General features: G+C 42.7%; 1 protein-coding gene across 2 annotated transcripts in view; it reads right to left on the bottom strand.

The window, feature by feature from the left end:
• STX12 (syntaxin 12) overlaps positions 1-10,264 on the bottom strand; it is a 46,632-nt gene extending 36,368 nt beyond the window's left edge. The window contains exons 1-2 of one of the 2 annotated variants that reach the window (XM_029619381.1): positions 9,903-10,264; positions 2,649-2,718 (exon numbers count right to left, since the gene is read on the bottom strand). In XM_029619381.1, the coding sequence (XP_029475241.1) occupies positions 2,649-2,718; positions 9,903-10,002 (170 nt within the window). In that variant the 5' untranslated portion in view covers positions 10,003-10,264. Of the gene's footprint in view, positions 1-2,648; positions 2,719-8,559; positions 8,631-9,902 lie in introns of those variants that run through there. The other variant, XM_029619382.1, reaches the window with a different exon arrangement.
• Positions 10,265-14,653: the final 4,389 nt, after the last annotated feature.

A 14,653-nucleotide genomic window follows, 5' to 3' on the forward strand; every position in this document is an offset into this window, starting at 1 on the left:
TTATAAATATATTGATGTATTTTGGCAGCATAGTAGTCACGTTTGTTTTTTTTGAATGGCAAGACGGTATGTGTGTAAGAATGATTTGTAGGTGGTGGAGTGTTGTTGGGTTGGGTCTTTACACCAGGCTCTCTCTTTAAGTCTAAGGTTGTTTTTCATATGGTGCAGTTCTGTGGTGTACCATGGCTTGTTGTGTGGGGGTGTAGTGTGTTGCTCGCGGGTGATGAGAGGGCATAAGTTGTTGGCTATGTCGAGGGGGAGGTTATCCCAGGAGCTGAGTGCAGCTTCGGGTGAGGAGCAGTCTAGTTTGTTTAGGGATTCGGAGAGTGCAATGATAATTTCTTCAGACAAACAGGGTTTACGGAAGGAGGAGGAGTTGTTTTGGGGAGGATTACAATTGGTGGTGGCACTTATGGTAAGGTGAGTCTCAATAAGTGAGTGGTCAGACCAAGGGACAGGGGTGCAGGAGGCGGGAGATGGTGCGTGGATGCAAGAGTTGATGAAAATGAGGTCTAGAGTGTGCTCCGCTTTATGTGTGGGGGTGGATATGATTGGGGTGGAGCCTACGGCCTGTAGGGCGACAAGGAATGTTTCACATGATGGTGAAAGGGGTATGGAATCTACGTGAATATTGAAGTCTCCGAGTAGTATGGCAGGTTTATCGTAGTTGATGTTGTTGGATATGAATTCAATGAAGGGGGAGGGAGTGTGTTAAAAAATGCCTGGGGGGGGGGGGGGAGTAGACTAGGCAGATTTGGAGATCTATGGATCTAAATAGGCCAATTTCGAGTTTGGGTGGGGGGCTGATGTTCAAGGGCCTGAGTTTGAGGTTTTTTTTGGCGGCTAGGAGGATGCCTCCTCCTCTTTTTTTTGATCTGGGAATGGAGAAGATGTCATAGGAATGTGTGGGGAGTTGGTTTAAGATAACAGTGTCAGAATCCTTGAGCCAGGTTTCAGTGACTGCGCAAATTTCTGGTTTGCAGTCTAGAATGAGGTCGTCAAGGATGTGGGTTTTTTTTTTTTAGAGAGGGAGTGAGCATTAAAGAGAATGAGGGATAATGTGGTGAGGCCAAGGAATTGAGTCAATGGGGAGATAAGGATGGGGAGTAGGGATTTGGGCTGGGCTTGCGGGTTCGCAAGCTGTGTAAAAGGGGATGCACTAGGAGAGAATTGTGCGGCCCTAGCGCTCAAGTGCATCAAGTGCCCACAAGTGAAACAGGCACTTAATAGGAGCTTCTTCTGGCCATTTTACTGAGGTTAGTGAATATGCCCAGAGCTAAGCACCCTTTTGCTATGGGTGTCTAAATTGTGCACCTTCTTCCTTTCTATTACAGTAGCTTGCCTCCACACCCCATTCTCATTGACTGCGTGGAACACAATCTGCTGCTTTTGTGGTTCCCTATGCCAGCGTTTTCCTCTTCACACCCAAGGCACATCTACATTAAAGAAAGTGCGCGGCACGCCAACCTCCACAGAGCAGGCAGTGCAGACAAGGAGAGGACCCGTATGGCCAAAAGAGCTAGGGAAGCACTGAAAGCCCCACCAGTCTCTCTTCCAAAACAGGAAAGAGAGGGCAAAGACACGCATGCATCAGTTCTCAAGGTAAAAGAGAGAAATCAGTGTAGTGTGAGCAGCCGGCCTGAGCTCCGGCGGCGGCCCCCTCCTTCAGCCCCGCCAGCCTGGGCTCTATCGGTTGCTTGCAGCTTCTTTCTTCTGCCCTGCTGGTAGGGAAGAGAAAGGGGTACAAGGGAGAAGATCTTCTGCGGGCTGATGTTGGGCACAGAGGTACCTCAGGCATGGGGCCACTGTGACCAACACCAGCCCATGTGATTGGCTAGATCGACCAACCGGGGCATGCCTGAAGTCCCAATAGGACAATCTGCCCCTGCTCTTATCCTCCCGCAACTGAGTAGGGACAGCTCAAGTATAAGAGCAGTCAAAAGAACCACGTAAAAATGACAAAATTTCATCTTCGTGTAATGTCTTAACACCAATTATGTATTTTAAATTGGAGGCATACTTTCTATCCTGGCTACAGTTTGTGAAATCAGAGTGGTATCTTGCTCCAGGGACTTACACATACTTTACTTCAGTCAATATTTCATGTAGAGTTGAAGGAGCCATATTGGGTCAAAGATGATGATGTACATGAGCTTCTGGGATGAAAAAAAAAATCCCCCTTTTTTTTTTTTAAACATTACATGAGGTTGTATCTTAGGAAATCACTTGTACGATCCATGCAGCTCAGAATACAGAAATCTCTTTGGAAAATTCTTTTCATCAATCCAAGAAAAGGTGTTGCAGCAGCCTGGGAAGAATCCTGTTTTCATTACAACTATAAATCACTGAATCAAAGATTCAGTGCAGCAGCTCTCTTCAATCCTTTTCATTTATATTCCATTTTTCAGCACGTCAGAGTGGATTACATTCAGAAACTGTAGGTATTTACCTATTTCCAGAGGACTTATTGAGGCAACAGAAAGTGAAAGGACTTTGCCCAAGGACACAAGGAGCAGCAATGAGATTTGAACCTGGACTCTCTGGTTTACAGCCCGCTGCTCTACCCTTTAGGCTGCTACTCCACTCCTGAAACGAAAAAAGTCTGTCTGCAGGCACACAAAAAAAGTGAAGGCTATTTAAACACTTACAGATTTTCCTGAAGCTTGCTGCTGTCCTGCTTGGTTCCCAGTTGACTCAACAGGCTCTTTATCTGAGCAGCTATAAAACAAAAAAAGAAGAAATGGATATATAAGGTTTGGTGCTCACTAACAGGAAGAAAACATTTCTTTTTGTTTGAGTTGTGGCAGTACCTTTATCATCCTCCTGTCACTACGACAGCAGCAGAAAACCACCGCACAAACTTGCATCGGCAGTAGTTCAGGCGAGGCAGCAGATCAGTATAACACACTTCCTCCCAGTAATCCTACCTCCACAAAGCACTTCTTGTTATGCCAGCTCTTCATGGTTATAGATGTTGTCACCTCAATACCTTGCCTGAACCCAGCGGAGGTTCCCAAGCTGAGCATGGCCCATCTCATAAATATCAGCAGGGTGCCCTGGCATACCAATTTTAATCCCTTGACACAGGACACACAAGCTGCCACTCAGGAAGGATCTCACTTAAGGCAACGATTACCCCACCCTACAAGTGTGATAAAACGCAACTACATCAGGACAAGAAATTCAGAAAAATAGCTGCGGACAGTCAGAGTTCCTGGACAAGAGTACATGAGGGCTTCATGCTCTATTACTGTGTTTCCCATTTTGTAAACCATTACATGATACTGAATGAAATGGTGGTCAAATTAAATAATTCTTATATTAAAGGCCAAATAAAAGATAATAATCCATTAAACATGAAGTAAATAAATGTTTTAAACCCATGAATATCTATCAAGCATTTAGATAAAGTAGTTTGCTTGATGTTAGATCACTTGAACTCTGACCTGAGGCAGAGAGTATTAGTTCTTGAAAGCTAGTCAAGAAACGTATTAAAATTAGTCCAATAAAAATGCATCACCTTATATATTTTTGTTTTTATTTCTATCAAAAAACTTTTGAGTAAAAGATGGTTTCCTATGTGAAGGTTATATTATACAAGAAAACATCACACCTAGGGATCAAAGGCAAACATGCCAGGACATGGCCGATTAGATCTCACTACAAATGACATTCTTTTGCATTGAGTGCAGAAAGAGAACGCATTATAGGGAGCTTGTGTCCATCCATCTGTCCGCGTGTTTTAACTCGCAAACAAGCTGGCTGTTCAAGATAAACTTTTTCCCCCCCCCATTCCTGCAGCCCGGCAACAGCCGCGACTCCCAAACCTGACACCAGCAGCCGCCAGGGCTCTAGCCAGCCCCAGCCCCTCCTCCGCTAAGCCCAGCAGGCAATGCTACTCAGGCTGCCAATTTGCTTCCTGGACCTGGCTCCGCCTTTGTCTGCCACTGCTCCTCTTTCCAGTTCTATCGGTCCTGCTGCTCCTTTTTCTGGACGACTTCCTTCTTCGCTTGGCAGCAGGCACCAAATTTCAGGTGTCCAGGTAAACTGGTGCCCGGGATTTTTCTTGCCTTATTCGCATGCCTATTAGCTGTGGATATCCTGAAAACCCAACTGGTTGTGGGGGTCACAGGAAGGTTTGGGAAGCCTATGTAATGTGAATATTTAGTATTTTACACAGTATGAAGCAGCAAAGGGAGAAGCAATCCCCCACAATATTGGACTATGTTGATTCTGATCTTCGTCTGCCATCATATTCTCTCTCCTCATACATACATCTGCTATGTTTGTGTGTTGGTGACTGTCAGTCTCCCTCCAAAAAACGTACTTATGCTGCTTTTTTGGGATATTTAATAACTGATTTTGTTTCTTTAGGAACTACTCTTCAATTTCCTGCCAAAAAATGACCCTTAACTTGAAATAAACATGAAATATAATTGAAATCTGCTCCTCATGGAGCAGAGGGAAAAGGCAATCATCTATACAAGTTTCCCACCAGTGAGCACGTTTTTGCATGTAAATCATGCTTAACTATTTGGTCTCTGTGCAAGTAAAAAGTACACACCCAGTGCAACAGGGCATTTATTTTATTTTTTTACCTGCTGCAAGAAAAGGGACATTCCTGGAGGCAGTGGGGCACTGGGAGTGACTATGCACAGAAATGCCTCCCCATTTCTGACAGCCCTTACACTATAGAATATTCTATATTTTAGAATTTACACTAACAGTGGAGTATGCATCTTTACAAATAAAAAATCTCAAATATAAAGGACTTTTTCCTTGCCAGTTTAAATTGATTTCATTTAAAACAATCCACCCTGCTCACACTTGTCTCATTTCTTTCTTCCAAAATACACATACATTTTTGCTAAGGACAGATTCCCTGTTTATTTGTAATCCTCAAATAGATATATGTCCAATCTACCAGCCTCACAACATTTTGCATACTTGTGCAGGAGATCCAGGTTCAGTTCTAGATTAGGCTTCTGCACTTTAGGCTGGCCAGGGCTGGGGACACTATTGAGACAGTTTGCACAGCCCCTGGGAAGGAGTCCTGGCTGTCAGTCTGTGGCAATGCATATCAGCCAGCACAAAGCACACTTGTACCAAGCTGGGAAAGGAACCGTGCTTCTCAGCTGAGGCCCATCAATTCAACAGCGTGTAAATAATGGCTACCAATCCTAGCAGCTATGAATGAACACTAGCAATTCCTGAAAAGGCTGCTGGAAACCCCAAGCTCAGCAAGAACAATTATTGGACAATAAATACAAAACCAAAACAAGTCCCAAAACAAGACAGCTCACAATGGTCCGATTTCCAAAGTTTCAGTGCGACTTCTTCCAAAACCTCCTGCCCTATGCAGTTTTCAGCAGCAGGGTGTGCAGGAGTTTCTGTAGCTCTGAGCTCTGCAAAATTGGCACCCACTCCACAGATTGTCTGCATCTTGCTTTTGGCTTTCTTTCAATGTACCACTAGGAATTGTCCAGACATCCAGATCTTACTTGCCAGCACACAGAGCCCAAGATAACTACCCAACAGAAACTCTGAGCCTTCTCCCTGTGGCTTATACTGTAAACCAATTGAAAATATTACAATTGTGACATAGTAGTTGCTGGATTCCAGCATTGACTGGAGGATAGATATGGGCTTTTATGCTCCACTGCTAGTAGTGGAGTCAAGCTGCAGGAAGCTCTCAGCAACTTTAATCACCTTCCCAACATTCAGACAGATTTCAAGGTACAGTGATAGTATGTGAAATTTTTAGCTTTAAATAAAAACAAATAGTAATTTTTTGCTGCAGTGAGAGGGTTCAGCTCTACTAGATGTTCTCCAACTTAGGGGAGATGAGTATGATGTGTTTGCAGGTTAGACTGCAGGAGGAAAGCTAAGTACTTGTGTTCAGCCTCCAATGGATGTACAACATGATACAGTTATACACAAGCAGAGACAACTCTTTGTGAGCATAAGCTCCTTGGAGTTTTAAACTCATCATATTTCAAACTGGGAAGAAATCTACTTTTATAGAATGTTCTGACAAAGTGAAAGATTTTCATTCCAAAGCAGCACAATTTGGTATGAGAAGAGCATGTAATATAAACGAAAGTTTTTTTCTCTCTTTTGGGCCCAGCAGATTCCTCGTTTGGCCTTCCAGCTCAGTCAGAACCAACGGAACCCAAAGTCATGAGTTTTCATTGAAACTGTCTATCCTTCCGCACCTCAATTTACTTCATCCAGTCATTGCAACGACAGTGCTCAGCCAGGGGCAAGGCACCAGGCTTCTTCTAGCACAGGCCCAAAAATCAGACTACAATGAGTCACCACTGCATGAGGACTACGATCCTCCCCACCCCCCCCCCCCCCCCCCCAAAAAAAAGGCTGTAAATGCAGTATCCCCAGTCAGCGGAAGTCCTGAACTGAGAATCTCATCATCAAGCTGCACTGCCACTGAACTGCCAGGCTGCCCCCCCCCCAAAGCTTTTATTTTTAAGAATCATACCATTACTTACAACTCAACTTTCAAAACATTTTCTAAATGATTATTTTTAAAGACAGAGCTGTACAATCCTGACGCCTTGATCGGGAAATGGAGGTAAATGACAACAGTACCCCGAAATGTTCTTACCCCTGTGATTAAGTTCACGCCCATAAACACCAGATTCTACTTGTACCCACCAAAGAAATCCTGAAAGAAATAAAGACATTATTTCTAGTCCAGTTATCCCTAGCACCATTCATGAGATCACATGTACTCAGTCCAGCACCAACAGCAGTTTGGCAAAACTCCTCTCAAACTTTCCCAAGAGCTCTGCCCAGCAAAAGAACATTTGTCTTTAAAATATTTTTACATTCCTATGACTGAGCACATGACAAAGAAACAGTGATGACCACTGAACTCCTGTTTCCACTCAGAGCACATCCAGCATAGATATTCCCCTGGTAGAACACATCAGCTAAACACGCAATCACAGCCAAGCTCAAGCATTAATTAGTCTTTGGAGACTCATGTGACATATACATAGCAGGTAGCTTTCCTACAAGTATTCTAGTAAAGATCAGAGGCTTTTGCCAGTGTACAATGCCAATGGCTTAACATGTACTTTAACTCCAGTTAGTCATAGACTGAAAAGCCTCCCTGTAGTATAGCACAAAACAGGAGCATTTACCATAATTTTAAGGGCATCTTCTTGGTGTTGTGTTCTTGTTGACCTCTGACTCTCTGCATGGAGAAGATCTCTAGAACATAGTAATATAGTAAATTACGGCAGATAAAAACCAAAATGGTCCATAAGAACATAAGAAAATGCCATACTGGGTCAGACCAAGGGTCCATCAAGCCCAGCATCCTGTTTCCAACAGTGGCCAATCCAGGCCATAAGAACCTGGCAAGTACCCAAAAACTAAGTCTATTCCATGTAACCATTGCTAATGGCAGTGGCTATTCTCTAAGTGAACTTAATAGCAGGTAATGGACTTCTCCTCCAAGAACTTATCCAATCCTTTTTTAAACACAGCTATACTAACTGCACTAACCACATCCTCTGGCAACAAATTCCAGAGTTTAATTGTGCGTTGAGTAAAAAAGAACTTTCTCCGATTAGTTTTAAATGTGCCCCATGCTAACTTCATGGAGTGTCCCCTAGTCTTTCTACTATCCGAAAGAGTAAATAACCGATTCACATCTACCCGTTCTAGACCTCTCATGATTTTAAACACCTCTATCATATCCCCCCTCAGTCGTCTCTTCTCCAAGCTGAAAAGTCCTAACCTCTTTAGTCTTTCCTCATAGGGGAGTTGTTCCATTCCCCTTATCATTTTGGTAGCCCTTCTCTGTACCTTCTCCATCGCAATTATATCTTTTTTGAGATGTGGCGACCAGAATTGTACACAGTATTCAAGGTGCAGTCTCACCATGGTAGTCCATCTAGTCTACTTAGCAAGTTCTTTTAGAGTAATAACTGCCGCTCCATGCAGGTTACCCCCCCAAACCTTCTATTAAGAAAGCAACTGCCGCGGCATGATGGCTACTTCCAAGTAGAAATGTAATCTTTCGGTTACCCCATTTCTTTGTTTCTATTTTCTAGCCAACAGGGATCTCCTGAGTTTTTCCCATGCCCTTTCGAATTCCATTGCTGTTCTTGTCTTCACCACCCTTTCCGGGAGGGCATTCCATGCGTCTACCACCCTTTCCGTGAAGAAATATTTCCTGACATTGTTCCTAAGTCTTTCCCCTTGGAGATTCATATCATGACCCCCTAGTTTTACAACTTCCTTTTCATCGGAAAAGATTTGATTTTTGGTCATTATTAATTCCTTTCAGGTACTTCAAAGTATGTATCATATCTTTCCCATCTCTCTTCTCCTCCAGGGTATACATATTTATGATCTTCACTCTTATCTCATACAGCTTTCCATGCAGACCCCATACTAGGCTGATTGCCTCTCTGGACTGCTTCCATTCTGTCCTTATCTTTATTTGAGATATAGTCTCCAGCACTGAACACAGTACTCCAGATGAGGCCTCACCAATAACTTGTACAGGGATATTATCACTGGTTATACCTCTCTTGATGCAGCACAGCATCCCTCCGGCCTCGCCACCGCCTTGTCACAGATCATTAGACAGTATCACCCCGAGGTCTCTCTCCCAGTCTTTGCATATCAGTCTTTTCCCCCCATCAAGTATAGCTCCATTGGCCTGCCATACCCTAAATGCATGAACGGCCTCTCGTGAATTCAGAGGACACTCAGGAAATTAGACATAATTACTTTAGATCACAATTTAACACTTAAAGTTACAGTAAGCTGTAAAAGTGGCAGTAAACATAAAATCTTAAACTGGTTTGGGTGGTGACATGAGATGGGACAGAATGTGATAAGGATGGTTAGTATCAGGATGAGGACAGAAAAAAATAAGAAGTGGAATGGAAGTAAGGAGTTAAGTATTCTATATATCATCACTGACTAGGATGGAATGCAGCATAAGATAGCAGTGTAGAGTTAGGATTGCAGTGTGGGCCAGTTAAATGTTAGGAAACAGGCCAGGATTGTGGGGTTTGTGTGTTAGGATACAGAAAGATGAGTCTGGAAGTGAAGGGATAGGATGGGGAGGTGGAAAACAGATCAGAGAAGAGGTATGTGGCAGTTGGGAGATGGGTTAGCGAGAGCTAATTTGGCATAGCCTAGTGATTACAGCAGTGAGCTGAAAAGGCAAATATAAATCAAATAAATATACATAATTTAAGACAATAAGACTGTATGGAGGGCATGTTGCAGTATTATTAGGATAAGGGAATAGAATGTGGATGATGGGGTCTGGGGATGGGTTAGGAAGGGGATAAGGTAGAGAACATGTGTTCTTAAGCAAATATTAGAATGAAGATTTGGAAAGAATAAAGGATAAGGGCGCGGAGATATGCTGGAGAATGGGACAGGATAATGATTTAGGCACAAACTACCTAAATTACAGTTTAGGGTTTCAGATGATATGGGACTACTACAAAAGAAGTTACCTTTCAAGCTTTACATTTTTTGGTACTGCTATAGGCCTCAGCACTATTTAAGCCAGCCTCGGACAGGTTATCGATAAGACAGGATAATAGAGATGGAGAGCAGGTAAGCAACAGGGTGTGGAGCTACAGTTAGAAAGAACGGGGTAGAGGTATATGATAGAATTGAGGTTGTAGGCAGGATAGATGGACGAGCAGTGTTTGTGCAGAAGGGCTGAGGAATAGTAAAATAAATATATATATATATATATATATATATTAGGGGTGTGGGAAGGGTCAGGACCAGTTGTGGGTCAACATTAGGTGTTGTGGCGTAGAATGTAATGTGGGGATAGACTGGAGAAGGGTGGAGGGTATGGGGTAGGCCAAACTCCCCCCCCCCCCCCCGGAACTCACTGTTGTGGGTGATTTTTTGCACATTGCCGCTGCAGGTCTGGACGATGCTGTTAAAATCCCGCGGTGTCGGGGAGCGGAAATCCTCCAGCGGCCCATACATGCTGGCAGCTTGGGAGAGGAGTGCCCGCTCTCTCGGTAGCCGAGAACAGTAGGGGAGAAGGCCCGAAGTACGACCACGATCGATGCCCGCTCGTTAATTCCCGTCTCTCAGCAGCCAGGAACCACTGCCCGGCTCGTTCCGCGCATGCGCCGCACTCTTCATGCCGCCCAAGGTGAGGAAACCGAGACTATCGATTCGTGACGTCACAGAGTGACGCGCTAGAGCGATCCTCCCAGGCAGGAACTTCCGGTCCAATGCTATGTTGCAGAAGGCAGAAGTGCGTGGCCGGGACCCGGAATAGGTCAGAAGCAGAGTAGGATGTAATAGAAAAAGGCGATAGGTGCGTGGGAAAAGTATGTTACTTTATTTGGCGGTTGGGTCCCTGGTGATCCCGTTCCTACAAGGTGGCTTACCACCAGTCATGGCTTTCTGAAACCCCGTCCTCATGCTGCATTCCGGTATTTTCAATGTTGAGTACAAGTGGAAAACAAAGGTCTGCAATTACCTCAGTACATTTAATGAAATAGGGATTGATGTCGTCAGAATATCAAGAGATTTCCTAGAGACACATATTATAGTACTCCTTTCCTCTAAAAATGAAATTTTCCTCTAAGAGAAATAAACAGACATGGTAGGAGCGAGACAACGTTTTAATATTTTATATTTTTAATTCACCTTTATTTTCTTGTTTACAATTACAAGAACAAAACCTACTGCACAGTAAATTACATATTATATGAACAGAGAAGCATATGACGTTTGCTGACATCAGCAACAAGCTAAAAATGCCTCATCTAGATATGCTCTGAAACGCGTACCTGTCGCTGCTCCATAAAAAAACAACAGAGGAGTAGTAGAACAAAGCCAGGGAAAAAACCCACAAAGAAAAGCTCCTTTGAAAAGCATGATCTACATTTAAATGGACTAACTGCAACCTCACTGCTTAATACAATTGTAAACACACACACAAAAAAAAGGGTGAAATTATTAGAAAATATGATTTGGACTTTACTTTTGTCCACTCTTCTGTAAGTTTAGCAACACAAAACTTCCTTTATGCCAGGAATCACTTCATGCTCTAGTGTAGATGGTACACTGTTCATCCAGGCCTGCCAAGTTGATCTACAGTTGGCTCCATGAATACACCATCATAGACTGCCTGGAGAAGGCAGATAAAGAATGAAGCCAACAATAGGTTTTTTAATCCAGTGACTCTGCAGGCGCCTGGTTAGTCAGATTGGTACAATAGGCTATAACTTCCCAGAAACCAACCAGATCAGTACTAAGTTATTTTGTTACATGTTAATCTACATTATATACTGTAAATACTTTCTGTAAATATCATATAAAACAGCTATGCAATTTAATTTTATCTAATCACAAGATATGTGATATTATGATAATGAATGCTAATAGGATATAGGAGAGCATATATTGGCAAATATTTTGAGGGAGCAGTTGATTCCCACATTTGAAAAGAAAGCATTCAAAAAAAGCAACAACGAAAAGCTATAGATTTTTTCACTGGCATCTAATTTTTCTAAAAAAAAAAAAAGTCACCCCTGTACTTACATATACACACATATTCATGGAGCCTTAGTGTCTAACTTAGCTACTTTAACAGGCACACAAAGCAACAACCTACACATAACACATACAGGAATCTTTGATCACACAGGCAATACAGATGCACCCCTAGCCTGGCTTCAGCTCTTCACAGATATGTATCACAACCTCAGTCACACTGATACAGGCACAAACTATTGTATGCAGCCTTGATCTCACATACACACAGCCTTGGTGACACTTAGGACAGTCATTGGACAAAACAGCACCCCAGAGCAAGGGTTGCTTTGGTGTCCCTAGTCCCTTTCAGTTCAAATTCAGATAACTTTCTTGGCATGACAATTTTAATAAAAGTGGCTAGATTTAACTGCACAGCTGCAGTCATACAAATGGCTGTCCTAAATCTAAATTAGCAAACAGAGCAAAGACTGTACTCAGTAATAACAGTTCCACCACAACAAGTGCAGAAACATGTCACATAGTCCAATTTTTAAAGTTCCAAATCTTTTTATTTTTAAATGAATGGCAACTCCACTGTTATCATATAAATACTTCAAAGGGTCCCCCGACACGCACCCGTGTTTCGCCGAGGCCGCGTCGGGAGGGACAGGCAGTATTTTAACGAAGTCTAAAAACAAAACATAAAGACGGACTATGTTAAAGTGGGCTACAATACCAACACCCTTATGTTTTGTTTTTAGACTTCGTTAAAATACTGCCTATCCCTCCCGACGCGGCCTCGGCGAAACACGGGTGCGTGTCGGGGGACCCTTTGAAGTATTTATATGATAACAGTGGAGTTGCCATTCATTTAAAAATAAAAAGATTTGGAACTTTAAAAATTGGACTATGTGACATGTTTCTGCACTTGTTGTGGTGGAACTGTCCTAAATCTATCAACAAACTCTTTCCAGCTAGACTGAAGAGGATTTTCAGCTGCAAATCTGGCAGATGAATCTGAAAATCTGGATAATTACAAGTTTACTCACTGATGGGCCGATACAGTAAAAATTGAGGGAGAGCGGGCAAGTTCTCCCGGCGCGCGCGCACAGGCCACTCTCCTGTGCATGCGATTCAGTAAGTTAATTTATTTAAATTATGGCCCGCGATAAAAAGAGGCGCTAGGGACACTAGTGCGTCCCTAGCGCCTCTTTTTTGACAGAAGCGGCGGCTGTCAGCATATTTGACAGCCGACGCTCAATTTTGCCGGCATCGGTTCTCAAACCTGCTGACAGCCATGGGTTTGGAAACCAGACGCTGACAAAATTGAGCGTCCAGTTTTCAAGTCGCGGGCCCATTTTATATTTTTTTTTTTTTATTCTTAACTTTTTTTTTTTTTTTTTTTTTTTACTTTTGGGACCTCCGACTTAATATTGCCATGATATTAAGTCGGAGGGTGCACAGAAAAGCAGTTTTTACTGCTTTTCTGTGCACTTCCCCGGCGCCGGCAGAAATTAACACCTACCTTTCGGTAGGCGCTAATTTCTTAAAGTAAAACGTGCGGCTTGGCTCACATTTTACTTACTGTATCGCGCGGGAATGACTAATAGGGCCATCAACATGCATTTGCATGTTGCGGGCGCTATTAGTTTTAATTTTTATATACCGATGTTCCTGTATAGAATACATATCGCACCAAAACCGGTGCGATATGTATTCTATACAGGAACATCGGTATATAAAAATTAAAAATAAATAAATAAATATTAGTCTCGGGGGGGGGGGGGGTTTTGAATGCGCGTTTTCGACACGCTATTACCCCTTACTGAATAAGGGGTAAAGCTAGCGCGTCGAAAACGTGCGTCCAAATGCCGGTTAACAGTGCGCTCCAGTAGAGCCTTGTTTGGGCCTTGTTCAGAAAGAATTTTCACCCTTCTCTATTTATAGAAAAAGTCTTTGGTGAACAAGGTCTTGTGTGTTGCAATACTTACAGAAGGGTGGACAGATGTTCAAGGCAAAAATTCAAAAATTTAAGAGTACCTCAGTCAAATTTTTTTTTTCTTTTTTACAATTATTGTGGTTATTGTATTAGTCCATTTGAATTGAAACAAGCATAGAACATATTGCATAATATATTAGTAATGATATATGTGAAGTACCAAACGAGACTGAAAGTTGGACAGCAAGACGTAGCATGGAACATAACAGATAAACAACCATATATTATTGTAGCAAGATGCTTCCCACCCCTCTAAACCTCTTATTGATGAGTTCATGAAGTTCAGCACACCTGAAAAGATCTAAAAAAGCAAAAGAATGTAAAAAATGTGAAAACTGTGCAGCTTGGACTTGATTCACCAGGTATTCAGGACAGAAATAGTTCCAGCAAAATGTAAATTTGCTTCATCAAGTGACTGGAAATAAATGTATACTACACTGGAAAATAAAGAGAGAAGAGTGACAAGTGGAGTGCCTCAAGATTGGACCGAAGCGATATTGCGGTTGGGTTAGAAGAAAAAGTTTGTCTTCTTACAGATGACACTAAGATCTGCAACAGAGTGGAAACACCTGAAGGAGTAGAGAGAATGAAATGTGATCTAAGAAAATATGAGAAGTGGTTGGAGTTTTGGCAGCTGGGATTCAATGCCAAAAAGTGCAGGCGCATGCATTTGGGATGCAGAAATCCAAAGGAGATGTACGTGATGGGGGACAAAAGACTGATGTGCATGGACCGAGGGAGAGCCCTTGAAGTAATAGTATTTAATGATTTTAAGGGCAGCAAAGCAATGGGCCAAGGTCATGGCTAAGGTCAGAGAGATGCTGGCCTGCACAGAGGGAGGCCTAACCAGCAGAAAAGAATGTACAGGTCATTGATGAAACCTCACTTGGTATACTATGTTCAGTTCTAGAAAGCATATCTCAAAAAGAGAGACAGGATGGAAGCGGTCCAGAGAAAGGCAACCAAAATGGTGTGGGGTCTGCACTGAAAGACTTATGAGACTGAAGGACTTAAATATGTCTCCTGGAGGAGAGGAGAGACAAGGGAAACACTTAAATACCTGAAAGGTATTAATGATGCACAAAAATCAATCCTTTTCCAATGTAAAGAAAGCTGTAGAAATAGGGATCATGATATGAAACTCCA

Source organism: Rhinatrema bivittatum, chromosome 11 (assembly GCF_901001135.1).
Source record: "Rhinatrema bivittatum chromosome 11, aRhiBiv1.1, whole genome shotgun sequence".
NCBI classification, from domain to species: Eukaryota; Metazoa; Chordata; class Amphibia; order Gymnophiona; family Rhinatrematidae; genus Rhinatrema; species Rhinatrema bivittatum.